Source organism: Lutjanus erythropterus, chromosome 11, assembly GCF_056507025.1.
Source record: "Lutjanus erythropterus isolate fLutEry1 chromosome 11, fLutEry1.hap2, whole genome shotgun sequence".
In the NCBI taxonomy this organism is placed as follows: domain Eukaryota; kingdom Metazoa; phylum Chordata; class Actinopteri; order Lutjaniformes; family Lutjanidae; genus Lutjanus; species Lutjanus erythropterus.
Genome location: NC_139327.1, coordinates 40,899,552 through 40,918,066, shown reverse-complemented (window position 1 = coordinate 40,918,066; position 18,515 = coordinate 40,899,552). Strand labels below are relative to the sequence as shown.

The following is an 18,515-nucleotide window of genomic DNA, read 5'->3' as shown; positions in this document are numbered from 1 at the left end:
AGATCTTTGTCCAACTTTAACCAGATGTTTTTCTGTCTGAGAGCAGATCTCAACCGGCAGTCATTTTATTAAACATCTGTAGTTTGTGGAACGGTGAAGAAACAGCGTGTACAAATCTTGCAAACCCAGGGATCCCTTCTAGACACGATCCCAACAAAAAGGTTCCATCGGTCCGGAAACAAATCCACTCCCAGTTTACCCATCAGGTGCACAGAACAATCCCAATAAATGAACCGTCCTGTACAGGTCAGAGCAGAGCTGCACTCATAAAACCACAGATGACGCTGGACTTTACTTTGATTTTAATTATTATTATTATTATAATTATCTTTAGAAACGCTATAAGATGATGTTTGAACCCCCGATAATCCAAACATTGAGCCCAGAACACAAAACTCTAACAAACATAGAAACACAAACAGTCTCTCAGGCAGTCGGCGGTCCCGGCGTGGCGGTCCCAGCATCGCAGTCCCGGCGTGCCGGTCCCGGCTCGGTCCTACAGCAGGACGCAGGGTCTCTTGCTGACGGTGGGCTGCGGGTTGAGAAAGGCCCTCACGGCCTCGGCGAACACGTCCTTTATGCCGTCCTGGTTGAGCGCCGAACACTCCAGGTAGCGGACGGCGTGGATCTGGCGGGCGAGGGCGTTGCCATGCTGGTTGGTGACGGGCGTCTGGTTCTGCTCCTTCAGCTTCCTCTGAGTCTCGGCGTCGTTCCGGAGGTCGCTCTTCGTGCCGACCAGGAGGATGGGAACGCCGGGACAATGATGAGACACCTGAAGATGACGATCAGAATAATCCAGGTTAAAACACAAGTTTGATATTTTGTGAAAATTTTCATTGAGTTATTTCATTCAATCTGCAAAACTGATCAATGAACCCAAATGAGTTTTATTTTTTGTAAAAATGTTTCCTGTAAGTAATAAACAGAGAAAATAATAATAATAAAAACCAGAATGTGATGATTTACATTCAGTTAAAGACAATATTTAATGTTCAAACTGATCAACTTTATAGTTTTTTGTAAATATTAAGTCTGAATTTGATGTGTGCATCATGTTTCTATAAAGTGCTGACAGGAGCAACAGACAACTGACAGCGTCTGTCTGTGCTGCACGTTTTTCAACCACTAACTAACAAGATGTGACAGGATTAATTAACTGATTCATGGAGAAACTAATCAACAGATTAACTGATAACGAAATTAATTGTTACAGGAAACACTTGAAAAAACATGTAGAGAACACGGACGTTCGCTGCACAAACATCACAGTCCTTCACAAACGTGTTAAAATATTTATATCCTTTAATCTGTCACTGTGAACTGCGGTTGTTGCCGGGTAGATTTTGACCTCTGACCTCAGGGTGCCACTTGTGTTTGACGTTCTCGTAGGAGGCGGGGCTTGAGATGGAGAAGCAGATGATGAAGACGTTGGTCTGCGGGTAGGACAGCGTCCTCAGCCGGTCGTACTCCTCCTGACCCGCCGTGTCCCACAGGTTCAGACTGATGGTCCTGCCGTCCACCGTCACCTGAACGCACCGCAGGTACACACAATATCAAATATTAATATTATCATGAGTATCAGTGTGTTAAATCAATACTGATACTGTATCATGATTGATTGTTAAACTGTGAAATGTGATTTACTGTTATTTACAGTTTTACAGTAAAGTTTTCTGAACTTACAGACTCTTCTATTATTTATATCCACATTACTGATGATTATTGATCAAAAATCTGGTTGTGTTAATTAGGGATGTTAATGATTGATCAACATTAAATATTTCACCAATTAACAATGCATTATTAGATAATTAATCAATCGTGTCAGCAAGAGTTGCTGAATAAGGAAACTCCGACTTTAGAGGAATTTATTAATTATTACTGATTGATCGATTGTTAACAGTTTTAAGTATTGGTTGAGGAAAATGCACAAAATTTGCAGCTGTAATTATTTTGTGAAAGCATCAATAGTCATCTTTACAGTATTGTTGAAATATTGATAGCGAGGTATTTGGACAAAAAAAAAAAGTGATATTTGATTTTGTCCGTGTCGCCCGACACTTTTTGAATTTGAAGCGCCATCCGTGTGTTTGTCAAGTCTTTCCTGTCACAGTTATTCTCATTATAGATCAATCTGTTGATTGATGATGATCAAAGGTTGAAAAATAATTAATTCTGTCACAGTCATGAACGCACGTCTGATTTGTTCTGTGGGGGTTTGAGGAGGAGGATGAGGGCTGATGAAGAATCTGAGTGGGTCGATGATGATGCGTCTCTCTCTGGCTCACTGTCTCAGGTCTAAACCGGGTTAGCTTAGCTCTAATCCCGGCTCTCTTCCTGTGGTGATCGTGGTCCAGCTGGTCTGGCTGGGTGACCCGTCTCAAGGTCCACTGCACTAATCGAGTCCCTGCTCTTCCTTTTCCCACGTTAATGAGTGTATTTCTGTCATCTGTCATGTAGATATACCTGCTGTATTTCACCAGCTGACCAATGTTAGCTGAGATGTAAGCTAGCTTTAGCCTCAGTCTGTTAGCATTAATGTTATATCATGTACGCAGCTGTTAGCTAACTTTACATAAACACTTTCACAGGGTTCTTGTTTTAAAACGTGTCAGATGGAAACATTAAAACATCAGCTGGAGACTCTCAGCTGACTCAAGTCAAGTTAGCATTAGCATTAGCTTCCATCAGCCAGCTACACTCATGAAATCTGTTTGTGACTCATTATTTTAGCGACAAAATCCACCGTCGTCAGCTGGAAATGAGAATCTGCTTTTGTTTACTTTTCTAAATAATCACAGACCTCAAGTTCAATCTGCCGCCGTCAGATAATCAATTTCATTTATCACCTTCACCTCTCCCTTAGAGCACAACACGTCATCAGTCACCTACAGGATCAATAATTATTAATATCGACTGATTTGACACACACACACACACACACACACACCTGGCTGCTGTAGTTGTCGAACACAGTGGGGATGTATTCTTTGGGAAACGCTCCGGTGGTGTAGGAGATGAGGAGGCAGGTTTTCCCCACAGCTCCGTCACCAACAACCACACACTTTATACTCTGCATGATGACCTCTGACCTCTGAGCCTTCAGCAACCTGAACACACAGACACACACACAGACACACACACACACACAGACAGGGACAGAGCAACAGACTTCACAGATCAGTCAGTTTGTCAAAAGGAAAAATATCTTCATCTTTCTGTGAACCATCGTGACGTAAACAGCAGCGTTCAGTGTTACGTGTATTTGATTGGCTGATGCACACTGTTAAAAAAATAAATAAATAAAAAAGGTTGAGACAATTTAAAATTCCATTTTTGATCCCAGCTCAAACTCTTATGTTTTGAAATAAACTTTAAAAAGAACAAAATCAAAAAGTGCCTGAAAAATTAAAAAGTTTTAACTGAAAATATTAAAACTTGAACATTTACTTTCACTTCAATGAATTTACTCTACTTTTTAAAACAACAATGTTTTGAGTTTCTAAAATTCAAAGCTTTAAGTTTATTTGGAGAATAAAAGTAAATTATCTCAACTAAAGATCAGTATTTGGTAAAACTTTTTCAAACCTCAAGAATTAAGAGTTGGGTCCAAAAATCATGACGTCTTGAAATTTTGACTTTTCTCAACCTTTCAGTTTTTACAGTGCAGCGTCTTGTTGCTGCTGCAGTTTGATTTATATTTTGATTTATAGTTAATAAACTTATTGTGTCTAATCAGTCAATTCAAATAAACTTATAGTATATATGAGTTACAGATTCAATTACATTAAATGGATGAAATAAAGTTATTATGAATCACTATAAACTGAACTTTTTAATGAATTATACAAAAAACAAACTTTTGTTTTTACTTCCTCCTGTAATGTTCATTTAAAAAAAAGCCTGAAAAATATTTGATTATTATTTATTGTTATATAATTTAACATTCAATACAAAAAGTAACAATGTTAGTATCATTGATTTATTATGAATATTTATCTGTTTTGCACATCATTATTCATTTATACATTTTTTTTATTGGTACATTTACATTTTGTTTATTTGTTTTTGTTTTGTTTGTTTTTTGTTTGGTTGTTTGTGTTTGTCTGTCCTGGTTTATTTTGTTTCTTTCCTAATTGTTTTGTTTTCCTAATCTGAGTTTTTTTTTTTTTTTGTATTGTTTTGTTTTTGCACCAATAAAATAAATAATAAATAAATAAATATAAAAATTAGAACAATCATCACATATTTTTTTACAAAAGCTGCTGTGAAATCAAACATTTTAGGTCAAAATAATCCTCAAATCACGGCGGTGAAAGACGTGTGTCACCTGTGCGTTCACCTGCAGACACTCTGATTGGTTCACTCGTCCTGCTGCCGCCGTCACACAAACTTCAGCTTCCTTCAGTTAAAACAGTTTGTTCAGAGACACGTGATGTCCCATCGTCTGTCTGCGGGGGAGGCGGGGACAGGGACGGTGGGGACGGGAGGGACGGGAGGGACGGGAGGGACGGGAGGGACGGGGGGGAAAAGTTTGTCCTCTATCAGTATTTGTGTTTATGGAAATGATCTCTGCAGAAGGAAACGGTCTCCAAACAAAACAGAGATGTTATCACACACACACACACACACACGCACACGCACACACACACACACACACACACACGCACGTGCACGCGCACGCACACACACACACACACACACACACACACACACACACACACACACACTCACACACACACACTCACACACACACACACACTCACACACACACACACACACACACACACACACACGCACGTGCACGCGCACGCACACACACACACACACGCACACACACACACACACACACACACTCACGCACATGCACGCACACACACACACACACACACACACACACACACACTCACACACACACACTCACACACACACACACACTCACACACACACACACACACACAGTCAAAACTTTATTTACATTTACGTCACAGAGGAACAAAACACTCAGAGTCTCTTTGTGTCTAACAAGAGTTTAAATATAGTTCATGTTAAAAAGGTTCTCGGTGGAACCCCCGGTTACATTCTTGTACCCTTATAAAGGTAGACCGGTTCTGGATAGAACCTCATCCAGATGATTCTAGATATAACCCATGTTGGGTTCTAAGTAGAACTCTTTGAAAGGGTTCCAAGTGAACTTTTCTAAAAAGTTCTAATAGGAACCAAAATGGTTCTCCTTTGGGGACAAGCTGAAGAACCCTATATGGTTCCAGTTAGCAGCTGTAGTGGTGTATGTAACGCTGTCACAGAACGTGGAACATGTTCCTGTGGAAATAAAACTCTGATTGAGGGTTTGTTTGATAAATGGAAAGTTTTTAAGATAAATTGATGGTTAATTTTACCGATGATCAGTTTCCCGTCTGTAACCCTGATTGATCCTGAACGTCGGCGTCGGTTCTGTTTGTTAAAGTTTCAGTGTTTTTCTGTCAGAGAAACAGTTTGAGCCGTAAACACACAGAACAGTGACGATGACCACATGAAAAGTGATCAGATATTAGTATTTCTTTGTATTTACTGGTATTTCTGCTGGTATTTTTCAGTATCTCTGTGTGCTAAGAGTGAAGGAGTGAGTGTGCAGCGTCTCCGTCCAGATGTGTGGACAGAGAAAGTGTCTCAGCCCAGCCTCTGGGGACACTGACCCCGCCCTCCTCTCTCTGTGTCTCTGGGCGGAGGTCGGCTGATCTCACTCTGCTGGAAGTTTTCACCTCTGATCTCACACTTCTGCTTTTTCTTCTCTGCCTCATGTTGTTGACAGACTGTGACCTCTGACCTTTACAGCAGAGCTTCACTGACGGTTTGTCTCAGCTGTTCGTCTGTGACTCCTTTTATCCAAGTTTACTTGTCCTTAGAGTTCAGCAGAGCTCATTTTAAAATGACTAAATCCAGATTTTAAATTAAGCTGAGCTCTGCTACACATTTTATTTATTCCAAGTTTACTGATGTGAAGTCAGATTTAAGAGTTCAATCAGACAATCACACAAATTAAAATAAATTGTTTTCTATTAATAAAATGTTGCATTGTTTGCTAGCTAGCTAAGAGTTAACAAATTGTTACACTGTGTGCTAGCTAGCTAAAATGCTAAAGATTATATTGTTTGCTTGCTAGCTAGCTAGCAAAACATTATGTTGTTTGCTAAATAGCTTAAAAGTAAAACAAAAGATTAGCTGTTTGCTAGATTGCTAAAATGTTAGCACAGTTTTAAGCTGTTTGTTACCTAGCCTAAAAGTAAAAAAGAAAACATTATAGTGTTTGCTGATATATGAATAAACTGTTACATTGTTTGTTAGCTAGCTAAAAAAGTTAACAAAATTGTTTGTTAGCTAGTTGAAAGTTGAAATATATATTGTTTGTTAGCTAGCTAAAAAGTTAACAAAATGCTGCATTGTTTGCTACGTAGCTAAAAAGTTAGTTAGCTCATGATTAGATTCCCAGTTGTTAGTTGGCTGAATTATCGCTGCAACATAAAACTCTGCTGGGTTCAGTTTGTCCTTTAACTTTCTTTGAGGAAACTAATTATTTTCCTCAGTCATGAGGTTTAAAGAAAGATTTAGTCCTTCTTAATTTTAAGTTAGTTTAAACTTTTGGCACAATATTGTAATCAGGTTTATATGAATCCTTATTGGTGGAACTTCAAAAACTCCTCAAAGAGATACAGTTACTCAAACAGGAAGAAATGGTGCATTTTGATGGGGACTACTTTCAGCAGCGGATGAATCCACATTTGGTGCTGTACTGTGGTATTGATTAAAAACGGGTTGTGTTAACATGATGAGCTGCAGAGACACTGAAACAAACGTTTCAAGTGTTGTAACGTCGACCTTTTGTAACTCAGATGTTGGAAAAAAAGGAAGCTTCAGTAGAAAAATGTCATTGTGGTTTCATGTTGAAATAAATCAGCAACCTGCAGCAACTCTGAGCTGAGATGTCTTCAAACAGACGTCCTGCAGCCTGATTATTTATTAATTAATGTAGGACCAAGACATCACACCTTCACACTTGTCTCATCGTCCACTCTGTCATTTCTGACCAAACGTGTTTTTAACCGGCGCTCAAACAGTCACCGCCAACACACTGAGACAGACAGACACCATGTTTATACGCAAACAAACAAATAACTTCATGTAGAACATTAGCAGAATTTATAAGAATGCCAGAATAATTAAGAATTTATTGTTGACAGAGTTTCATAAACTTTATAAAGCTCCTCTTCACTCAGAAACTCTCAAAATTGGGTGATTTTTTTATGGAGTCTGGAGAATTTCTCCACAGGTAACACAGAAGCGGCGTATATTAGCTGGTGTTTACTGTATTTGGAAAATTTGACATGTTTATCATCAACGTCGTCTTCTTTAATAATCTGAGTGTAAATTCTGCTGAACACACTGATATTTCACCATTATTTTTTACGTCTTGCCTGTTTTTTCATGTAACACTATCAAATGGTAATGTTAGCTAGGCATTGAATGCTAACACTAACTAATGTCTCATGGTAGCTAATATGCTATCAAATATGTAGTTTTATCTTGATTTATTGAAGTCTGGAAGTAAAACATACAGGGTGTAATCAAGCTAATGTAGGCTAATGTTAGCATTAGCTGCCCAAGTATCTCAGCTAATCGGCTAAAACAGAATTAGCAGTATGTTAGTTTAGAACAAAATAACAGTCTGATCTGACATGTTAGTAACATTAGCTAGGAAGAGTATGAATGCTAACATGAGCTATTGTCTCACAGTAGCTAATGCGTTATCAAATCTGTAGTTTTATCTTGACTCTCCCTCCACATTTCCTCAGTCATTGTGTTTTCAGATGCTGACCAATCAGTGAGCAGTGAAATTATAATGATTTGTCAAACGTCTGAGCTTCACACCGAGTTTGACGTCAGCGCCGTTTATACGTTTATACCTGGTGTGAACTGGCTCTCAGCTGCAGTTCCTCTGATGTCCACTAGATGCCGCTGTGATAAAACTGTGATTGTGTTGAAGTCGATGGGAAAACCATAAACTTCTCTCTACAGATACAAAGACAGGACACGTCCCGCCGCTTTTAAAGCACCAAAACTGATGTTAGGAGAGGAATAAAAACTGCTTCCTGCACCGGGTTCCTCAGCTCAAACGTCACGCTGAGAGAAAAGAGGAAGAAGAATCGACATGAGTGACCTGCAGCAGGACTGAACACACACTCAGTGTGTCAGAGCAGCTTTCCTCTGTGTGTGTGTGTGTGTGTGTGTGTGTGTTTAAACTGTGAATTGGGTTTACTTTAATGCCAGTTAGTTATTAGCATAATGAGTTATATTTAAGTTTGAGGTATGAAAATATTCACAGGGGGATTTTCAGCCGTGTGACGCTGAGCTGAAAAAATTCAAACCTACAAGTCAACTACGAATCCCAGAGAGCATTGCTGCCTGAAACATCCAATCAGAGAGCCTCAGCTTCTGTTGCCTTCACAGTTTCACATAATGTGAAAGATGGAAAACGTTAAAAAGCAAATACACAAATAGACGTTTCTCAGCTGCACAAACAGCTGCGTCTGAATTATTGATCATGAAGGACGACATGTTTTATTCTCCAAAGGATGGAAGCAGCTGAGGAGATAAAATTATTAAAAAATCAAAGTATTTGTGACCAAACACCTCGATACTGCAACAATATTGTAGGAACGACTTTCACAAAATATTATGGTGCTTTTACAAAATATTAACCCGATGAGATTTTTGATAAATAATGATCAGCTGCCATGACGGGACTGACTGCTGGAACCTGTCAGAACCATGACGGGTCACGTTTACAGAAAAGTTGGACAAAATGACGATCAGACAAAATTGGAAGGTTTGGCAGAATTCACAGGGTTTGGTTGAATTTGTATGGACTGTTGAGATTGCAACTTCTTGTAGGGACTGAAAAGTAAGAAACTGTCCTCTGAAGGACTTTTCTACTGACTGTTTCTGTGTTAAACTAACTGAACCTCAGCTTTTCTCCAGCAGAGAGTCTCTGTCTCTCTCTGTCCTCTTGTTACGTCGTCCTCGGCTTCATATGTCCTTTACGTCATTTTTGTCTTGTTTGCTTCGTTATACTTTTTTCATATGATGTCTTGTTACCTCGTTTTCGTCTCGTTCTGTTGTATTCACCTTCGTTCTCATCTTCTTACATGTTTTGCACCGTTTTTGTCTCGTTACATTTTTTATGCTGTTTTCTGTACTTGAACGTGACGATGCTCTGTTTTTTTTTTTTGACAGTGCCATAGCTACTGGAGATGTAACTCTTCTGGACATAAACACTTACAGGCGCTGCAGTCTGCTGTTAAACACCAGAGAAGAAGAACAAGAACACCAACCAGCACTGAACAACGACGACTACACGTCCAAAAGAATAAATAGTGATGCGCTGATCGATCCAGGTAACACGTGGGACGGGTGGGTTCACATTTAGTCTCCAGAAAACACCACAGGTTACAACAGGCAGGTAAAGAGACAAAGACATCGAGACAACATTCGTCCTTCCTCTCTGTCTCCCTGTCAGTCGAACACGTCCTGGCAGCTCAGCTGATCGCTGCTCAAAGCTCCACGACACTGATTTAATCTTCAGCTGTGGATAATACAGTAAAGTTTAACTGTTAAAATAAGAAGGAAAAAGAGGAAAAGTAAAATAACAGTTAATCAGTGACTGATTAATCACTCATTAAGAATTTGATCAATTGAATAGAATTTGATGGATCTACTATTAAATAAAGATCTGATATATAACAGAGATTATTATAATTATTACGAAGACGCTCTGCATGTTTATCTGATATATGAGTCCATGTGTTAAATATATGCAACATGCTCTGACTGAGAGGGAAAAACACATTTGATATTGTTGATATTATTTTTTTTTTAATGACTAATTCATTGATTGATAGTTAATTTTACCAACAATCAAGTAAGGTAAGTTTGTACAATTTGCAACCCTACAACAGATTTAATATCTGAGCACAAATCAGTTTTGCGTCCCTCTCCAGACAACCTGCTGTCCTGACACTGATTTGTGGAAAACAGCAACAACTGAATTTATTCCTGCGGGATCCATTTAGATATTGAGAATCGTGGAAATCAATAGTATTGGTATCGACTCGTAACCCAAACATCCGGTCATGAGCAGCTGTGGAGTTCAGTTGCTCCATCGACACGAGACAACAGCGTGCAAAAAGACTGCAGATAAAACGGGACGACAGCTTCCAGAGGTCGAGGCAGACAGACAGCCCGTCGTCTCCTTTGTGGTTTTACTGGTCCAGTATTTCGGTGTTTCAGGAACTAACAGGCAGCTTTAGTTTCGTCTTGTCAGCTGTGTTCCTTTTCTGTATTTTGATTTAATTTAGCTGGTTTAGGAGGCGTCTCCTGAGCCACAGAGGAACCGAGTCGTCCTGCAGCTGAAGCTCTGACAGGAGAAATCTCTAAAACTGGAGCTGTGAGGTTTACCCAAACTAAGTAATCAGAAAAAAACACAATGTGAAAGAAGAGACACCTGCTCTGCAAAATGAGCCAATTATTAATTGTTTTAAAGAGCAAAAAAAGGGGGGGGGGGGGGGGGGGGGTGTACATGTTCAACTTCAGCCAGCTGGTGGACAGAATATATGAAAATATACCAAGTGAACATGGAGTGAAACTCAGGCGTTCAAACAGGGAGAATACTGGACCAAAACCAGGCTAAAACATCACAGAATAGTAAACCAAACCACGGAGAGAAGACCGGACCAAACTGAGACAGAACCACCAGAGAACACCGGACCAAACTGAGACAGAACCACCAGAGAACACCGGACCAAACTGAGACAGAACCACCAGAGAACACTGGTCTAATCCAGTGGTTCCAGCAGCCCCTTACCGATCCTCCACAGGACCACATCACATAAAATGTCCCTGAATATTGTTTCAGTGTTATTCTGTATTGTAGCTTTAAAATGTATTTAATAATTAATATTTATGACTGTTAAACAAACACAAGTTATAAATGTGACATTCAAGCTTTATTATTAAGTCTCATTCTTGATGCCAAAGTTTTCTTGTTAACTGTAAAAAACAGCAGTGTGCCAAAAAAAGACTGCGGAAAAAAAACAAAAACAGAAGATCTGTCGGCCGTCCTGCGTTAGAGGCCCGTTTATCTCAAAGTTTGAAGGAAATCAGCTGAATGCTTTAGAAGGTCGGTGTGAGTCCTGCGCCTGGTGGGTCTCTGTCTGTTTCATCACTGCAGGTTGTTGAACGTGTGTCTGTGTACAAAACATTACAGCAGTGTTTCCTCTACATTCATTTAGGAGTGGCGGCCCGCCACTCCTAAATCCTAGCCGCCACTCCTTCAAATTTCTTTTTTTTTTTTTATTGTTGACGCAAACACACCACCGCCGCATCTCTCCACCTTCAGAACAGACTCCTGTCGGTTACTTGCGAGCACTAAGGTAAACTGCAGATAACTATCTTGCTCAGTATGGAAATATACTTGCGCGTGCTCATTTGCATGATGCTAGCGTTGTTTGGGGGGCGCGGTCGTCAAGCACGTCAAGCACCTAGGCGACAGGGCGGAGTCAGAGGAGCGAATTCCCGAATTGCAAATAAACAATAAAGCAGCGAGTTACCGGCCGGAGAAGAGGCAGACGTAAGTTATTAGCTTGAGACAACTCGACATAGATTTTACAAGTTAAACAGACGTTCACAACATGTTGATGACCAGCTAACGTTACGTAACTTATCGGTAGTTTAAGTTCATTTGGCCCGGTGCCAACTCAGTGTCGCTAACGTGAGTAAACTGATAGTATTAGGCTAACGTTAATATCTACACACCATTATGTAACAACTGACTGCATTTTTCAGATGAGTTTATTGAAATATTTCTCTAAGAAGAGAAACGTAACGCCCCCCCCCCCCGCTGCTGAAAAAAATCCTAGAGGAAACACTGCATTACAGTATATGCAATGCATATTACATGCTACACACACACACACACACACACACACACACACACATATATATATATGCATATATGTGTAATGTATATTTTCCACTCCAGCTGCCTTTGTGTTGCTCGTGTTGCTGATATTTTGTTGGTCTGTGTCGAGCTCACACTGAAGTTGCTGCCGCTGAGGTGGGTCCACGTCCACCTGCTTCTCCAGACACTTGTGCTTCGGACCTGTTTCTCCTCGGCTGCCTCGGTCTGTGAGAACAACCACCGCCTCACAGAGATGGAGCAGCTTCAGCACGAGCTGGACACAGATGGACAAAACACAGGCAGCACGAGCGACACAATGTGGGGACGCACAGCTCTGATGCAGCCAGCATGTGTGCGTGAGAGACACAAAGAGGAAGAGAAGGTGGACTATCACACACAATGTATCTGCAAGTTATTAATAACTTTCTGCTTTGTCACTTGACCCGCCCGGCTGTTAAAATGTGGAAATATATGGGCGTCTGACATCCGTCTCACTCCCATCAGTGAACAAGTGAACGTCACGCTTCAGTTCAGACCTCAGCTGAACAGAGAAATGTCACCCTGAGTTGACACAATCAGTTTTATAGATGATGCTGATATGTAGATGACGTCTGGTTTCCTTGAAGGCAGCATGGAGCTGCCCTACAGAAACACTGAAGTAAAGAGTCGTTGCTATGGGAACAATACATCATCTCCTCCAGACACATTACTGCAAACTGGCAGGTTTTACAGTGTTTGAGCCCACATACTTTTTGCAAGTTTCAACTTGTCTTGTTGTAGAAATCTTTGGTGTAAAATTGCCTTAAACAAACGTCTCCCCAAAACACCTCACTGCCACCCTTTCTTCCGGGGGTTGGGTACCACCCTGCTGAGAAACACCAGAGCACCAGCTCCCAAACCTTTTCAGCTCAACGAACCCACGAGTCGCGGACCGAATGTTGAAACATCAGTCACGAGCTAGCAACACTCAGAGACACACGAAACAAACACACAACTGACTTATTTTTCAAAAAGAGCAAAAAGGAAGCTCTTCTTCGATTTACTGTAGGAAGCAGCATCGTTGACCCAAATTAAAATGGGTCTGTGAACTGTTTTGTGTCAAAACCCAAACTTCAGGAAATTCTGCACTAGAGAATCAAACACGCAGCACGTTAGTAAGCTGATGTGGTTCATGTTAAGTAGGGCAAGAAAATCAATATGGCCAAACCACAGAACCAGAACCAGAACCAAGTCACAATCAAAAAGAAAAAAAATGTGAGGAAACAGCATCATAATCTGGTCCTGTAGAGCCGCAGAGACGACCTGAACTAAAAACATTTTTGTTTGGTTCAGACCTCAATAAACATCACATCATCACAGTTTTAGTATTTTTTTTTCAGTCAGTGTGAAAACTGCAAAACTGATCATCAATTTCAGTCAAGATAATCACAATATGACTTTTTTAACAAACTGCGCAGCAGCAGTTCATCTAAATGATCTAAACCGCTTTGATTAAAGGTCAAAAATAATCTAACACCTGAACTATCTGTAATAAACTGTCACAGCACAAGAAGACTACACAACTACAGTAATAACAGAGGGTCAAAGTTGAAACAGGAAGTGTAAACTGTAATGGATGATTACAACAGACAGTTTGGTCACAACGTTCAGCTTTTCCAAATTAACCTGGAGGTTTTATTTGTTGTTTGATCATCATTGATATTTTAGTGATGACATGTTCCCAAATCTCAGTTTAGATCGAGTTTTATTATGACTGACACACTCCAGCTGACAGAGTCTGACAGAGGCCAAGTCCTGCACATGTAACGCCTGAACGCAGCGTTTCCTAACACCAACAGTCAGACGCCACAGGCCAAAGAGGAACTGTGGTCTGTGTTGAAACCGAAACAGGAAGGGTTTGTCCGTCGCTCTGTTCATCCAGCAGCAGCTTGTGTGAAGGAAACTGTTTACGAAGACAATCTGACCAGCAGAAATAAAGTATGTGACCTAAAGGAATGGGTGGAATTCTCCTTTAACAAGCTGAATTGTGTTGTCATTAAGATTGAGACATTTATAACAGAAATCCTGGTGTGACATCAGCTGGCAGGTGTCTGTTGTACGAGGACACCACAAATATAGTCCTGGTCTTAAACACCAATGAATACCAGAAAATCATACATTATGGCCAACGGGGGTAAAACCGGGGTTAAATCAACCAAGAACATTCGACCAAATCATCACAAAAAACAGGGACTGATATACCAGAAAATACGAGATATGTGACTGAACCAGGGCGAAAACATCCAAGAATACTGGACCGAACCTGAACTAACACCGGGGGTCGCGTTAATCGAATATTTTCCATCGTTGACCGTTTTTTTTAAACGGTGACGGAAAAATCTGAAGGTCATCTGTCATTTTGACAGGTTGCAATTCACACCCCTGACCACTTGGTGGCGAGTGAGCAGATTAATTAGTTATTGTCTCTCTTGGCTTGACCTCGTTGGCTTCACTCGGAAAAATAGACGTTCGAGATGAAGTGCGCCTCGCCTGGAGAGACGAGATCAGGAGGACGCAGCAGGAGGTGGAGACAAAAGTCTGCAGTCCAGTCGGACAGTTTTCAACAGACTTCAGAGAGACTAGAGGAAGAGACACGAACATCCTGTCAGATCACCTGCAGGTCACCTGTAGTCTGCAGGTCATTGATCACAGCTGAAGAAATAAAGTGCGTTCTTGATCGTTGATTGAAGTTAAAATAGAAGAGATCCTCCTTTTGACTCATCGGTTCTTTTATCTGCCTTGTAAAGAACCAAACTGTTCTTTTGATCAGTCATATAGAACCTTTATTATTATCAGACACTAAATATCTGATTATTCATCAGACAACAGAAGATCGATATGTCATTAAATATTACAGTTACACAGAAAATTACTATTTTATACAACACGTGGTGTTTGTTGTCAAAGTTAGAGCCAATCAGAGCCTGCCAGCTCATCGATCAGGTGACAGTCAGGTGTTTGCAGTCGGTGGAGAGCAGCTGCGGCGCCTGGCTCTACAAACTGCGGCGCCTCGATCCCATGAGGTCATCGTTGCCCACGTGTGCATGACGTCAGAGCAAGTTGGGATCAAGTCGGACACAAATCTAACCAGCATGCATTGTGCGCCGACCGCCGCAGATCGATTCTGCGCAGACCTGGATCATCTCGAACGCACCTCGTGTCACAGCAGCTGAAGTTTCTTCAAAAAGCCCAATAACGATGACGGCGTTGATAAAAGAGGTACGGTGTGGATTCTCTGTTCGACTTGTTCGGACTGAATGCTATTGAATATGTCATTATTATCATTTTAAAAATTAAAGTGACGGGTAAAAAATAGATTATGACGGGATTTTTATGACCCAATGAAAAAGTCTAGCGCAACCTCTGACTAACACACTAAAGAATATCTGACCAAGCCACAGTAAAAACAGGGACTGAAATATTAGAAAATATAGGACCAGGCTGGGACTATGACAATCAGATATGAGACTGAACCCGGACTAAAACATCGAAGAATACTGGACCGAACCCGGACAAAAACATTCAGGAATACTGGACGAAACCTGGAGTAAAACAACCAAGAATATTAGACCAACTGTGGACTGAAACAACCAAGACTGTTAGACTGAAATACCAAACTGAGACTAAACCATACGGGTGTAAAAACTGTAAATACACACATATGACTCGTGTGTATTTACAGTTTATGACAGCTGAATGATTCACCACACCAGCACTAACTTGGCGGTCTCTAACATCTCTCAGACTCTGACTTCCTGTTTCATTCTGGGAAGCCTGAAACTGTCCAGCTTGTTTCTGATTCACATCTGAGCGCGTGTGACTGCTGACGGTCTGTGTGATGTCATCTTGTCCAGCGTGACGAGGACACCATTAGTCAATCTGGTTATTTTTTCTTGCCAACATGATCACGCAGCAAATTCCTATAACATCCACGCAGTTATTATTAGAAGAGAGTTGAATGATTCTAATAATCGTGTTTGTAAACATTGTGAAGGCGTCACATTTTACAAACCAAACAATCGATTTGTTTTCAGAATAACTGGTTGTCGGACAAATGGGACATTGTTCTGACTATTGAGGTTTCTAAACTTAAACCAATTGTTCAGATCGCCTGTTATTTTGAATGTTCCATTGAACTGAAAACCCTTTTGACGGAAACGACAGCCTGCTATCCCGAAAGCAAACGGCCATTGTTCCAAAAGCCTGTTGTTCCTAGTTATGAGAAATTCAATGACTTATTTTAACCCAAATCACAATCTCTTCCGAAACCTAACAAAGTATTTTCAGAACACTGGGCATTTCTTTTCAGGATAACTGGTTGTCGGACAAATGGGACTTTTTCATACTAACGGGGTTTCTAAGCCTAACACACTGTTCAGATGCTCCATTATTCTGAAACCCCAATGGTCCAAAAAGCGTCTCATTGGGCCAAAGACCCCTTTGTCCAACATGACACCCACTATCCTGAAAGGAAACGGCAATTGTTCCAAAAGCCTGTTGCTCTTAATTGAGTTACGAGAGAGTTGAATGACTTAATTTATCCCAAACCACGATCTTTTCCTAAACCTAACCAAGTATTTTTGGAGCAGTGGTTGTTTGTTTTCAGGATAACCAGCTGTTGGACAAAATGGGATATTTTTCAGAGTATTAGGGGTTTTGGAATAACGAGTCATTGGAACAATAATCAGTCCCCACCTGGCCAGAGGGTCAGAGGAGGTGACTGGCCACAGACCTGCGAGGCTTTGTCAAAGTCTACAAAGTGATTTACTTGATGTGCTAAAGAACATAACGTATGTAAGAACAATAAACAACTTATCTGGTTCGACAAGACTAGAGAATCTGCCCTATTATAGACACTTCCTAACCTTCAGATCCGATTTTAACTGTTTGGTAACCATGGTAATCAGAGTCAGGACCTGATTTAGGAAAAAGTCATGCAGATGAACAGATCCTACGGCTGCATCTGAAATTCCTTACTAACAGCTTATTTAGTACGTTAAAATAGGATATGAGATTTTTAATTATGTCTGAAACCTAGGACGCGAGGTGCAAACTGTTTCTGGGGAAATACTACCGTATGCAAGCTCGGGATATTATGCTAACATAAATATCCCATAGTGCAATGCAGTGGTGACAACAACAACAACAGACAAAGATGGAGAGGTGGACAGAACCAGGACAGCTCTGTGTCGCGTTAATAATGCTTCAGTTTAAATATAAGTAAAGTTTTGGTTTTGTTAGGCATAATATATTTTTAAAATTAGTTTGTCATAAGATAGTAAAAGTGTATTACAAAAGATTCCTAACTTCCCAAAAACCTTAATTAAACTGTAGTGTTCATTAACAGTAGTTAACAAAAGTGTTTGTTAACACAAGCTAACAGTTACATTTGCCCCAGGTCTCCCCTACACTTTCCTGATAAATACTGACATACTTAAACATGTTCAGTGCAGGACTTTTACTTGTAACAGAGTATTTTTTACTGTGTTACTGTGTAGTCCTAGTACTTTTACTGTAGTAAAGTATCTGAATACCTCTAGCAACACTCAGTATTATTGTAGTTGTACAGATACTGTTACACTTCATGATTCTACTGTGTTTCTGTGACATTAAAGTGTTGTTCATTTATATAAAAGTTTAAATAAGAAGAGACTGACAGCAACACGCACACACACGCACACACACACACACACACACACACACACACACACACACACACACACACACACTGGGAGTGGTCGCACTCTAGTTTCTTACAGCAGCGTCAATAATCAATCAATCAATCAATCACGTTACTGATCCTTAAGAGGACCGATCGATCGGCTGATTGGAATTTAAGATCAATAACGTGCTGAAAGTTTGGACAGAGAAGAGACACAGACACACACACACTCTCTCTCTCTCTCTCTCTCTCTCTCTCTCTCTCTCTCTCTCTCTCTCCCTCTCTCTCTCTCTCTCTCTCTCTCTCTCCCTCTCTCTCTCTCAGCTGGTCCGGAGCTTCAGCGGGATGAAGAGCACACACTCACCGGTCATCAGTCCTCCTCTCTGGGCGCACAGCTCCGCTCAGTCCCGCTCCGCTGTGGGTGTGTGTGTCAGTGTGTGTGCGTGAGTGTGTGAGTGTGTGTGCGGGAAGGACAGCGGATCTGTGTGTTAGTGTGAGGCGGGGGTGGGCGGAGTTAATGAAGAGGAGGAAGTCCGCGAGGAGAGAGAGAGAGGAAGTGGAGCAAGTTTGAGGAAGTTTAGTCCGTGTGTGTGTGTGTGTGTGTGTGTGTGTGTGTGTGTGTGTGTGTGTGTGTGTGTGTGTGTGTAATACTGGGTTTTCTGTTTGTTCAGTCCAGAGTTGAGAAACACATGTTTCTAAAGTCATTTAAAGAACCAATCAGAGACCAGCGGAGTTGAATCAGATCACTGTAATCACTATGACGTCAATGATGCTTCAATTTAAATATATGTAAAGTTTTGT

At 40.7% G+C, this 18,515-nt stretch overlaps 1 protein-coding gene across 1 annotated transcript; it reads right to left on the bottom strand.

The window, feature by feature from the left end:
- Window positions 1–279: 279 nt before the first annotated feature.
- Window positions 280–18,178, bottom strand: rhogb (ras homolog family member Gb). Its single transcript, XM_084730185.1, has 5 exons — window positions 18,079–18,178; window positions 4,343–4,451; window positions 2,951–3,110; window positions 1,356–1,526; window positions 280–772 (listed from the first exon to the last, which is right to left on the bottom strand). The coding sequence occupies exons 3-5, from the start codon at window positions 3,077–3,079 to the stop codon at window positions 497–499; spliced, it is 576 nt and encodes a 191-aa protein (XP_084586311.1). The 5' UTR covers window positions 3,080–3,110; window positions 4,343–4,451; window positions 18,079–18,178; the 3' UTR covers window positions 280–496.
- Window positions 18,179–18,515: the final 337 nt, after the last annotated feature.

Coding starts and splice junctions, on each gene's coding strand:
- rhogb (XM_084730185.1), bottom strand. CDS start 3,079: ATGCAGAGTATAAAGTGTGTGGTTGTTGGTGACGGAGCTGTGGGGAAA. Junction 1,527..2,950: donor TCGACAACTACAGCAGCCAG/GTGTGTGTGTGT, acceptor CGGTGCGTTCAG/GTGACGGTGGACGGCAGGAC. Junction 773..1,355: donor AACACAAGTGGCACCCTGAG/GTCAGAGGTCAA, acceptor CGTCATCTTCAG/GTGTCTCATCATTGTCCCGG.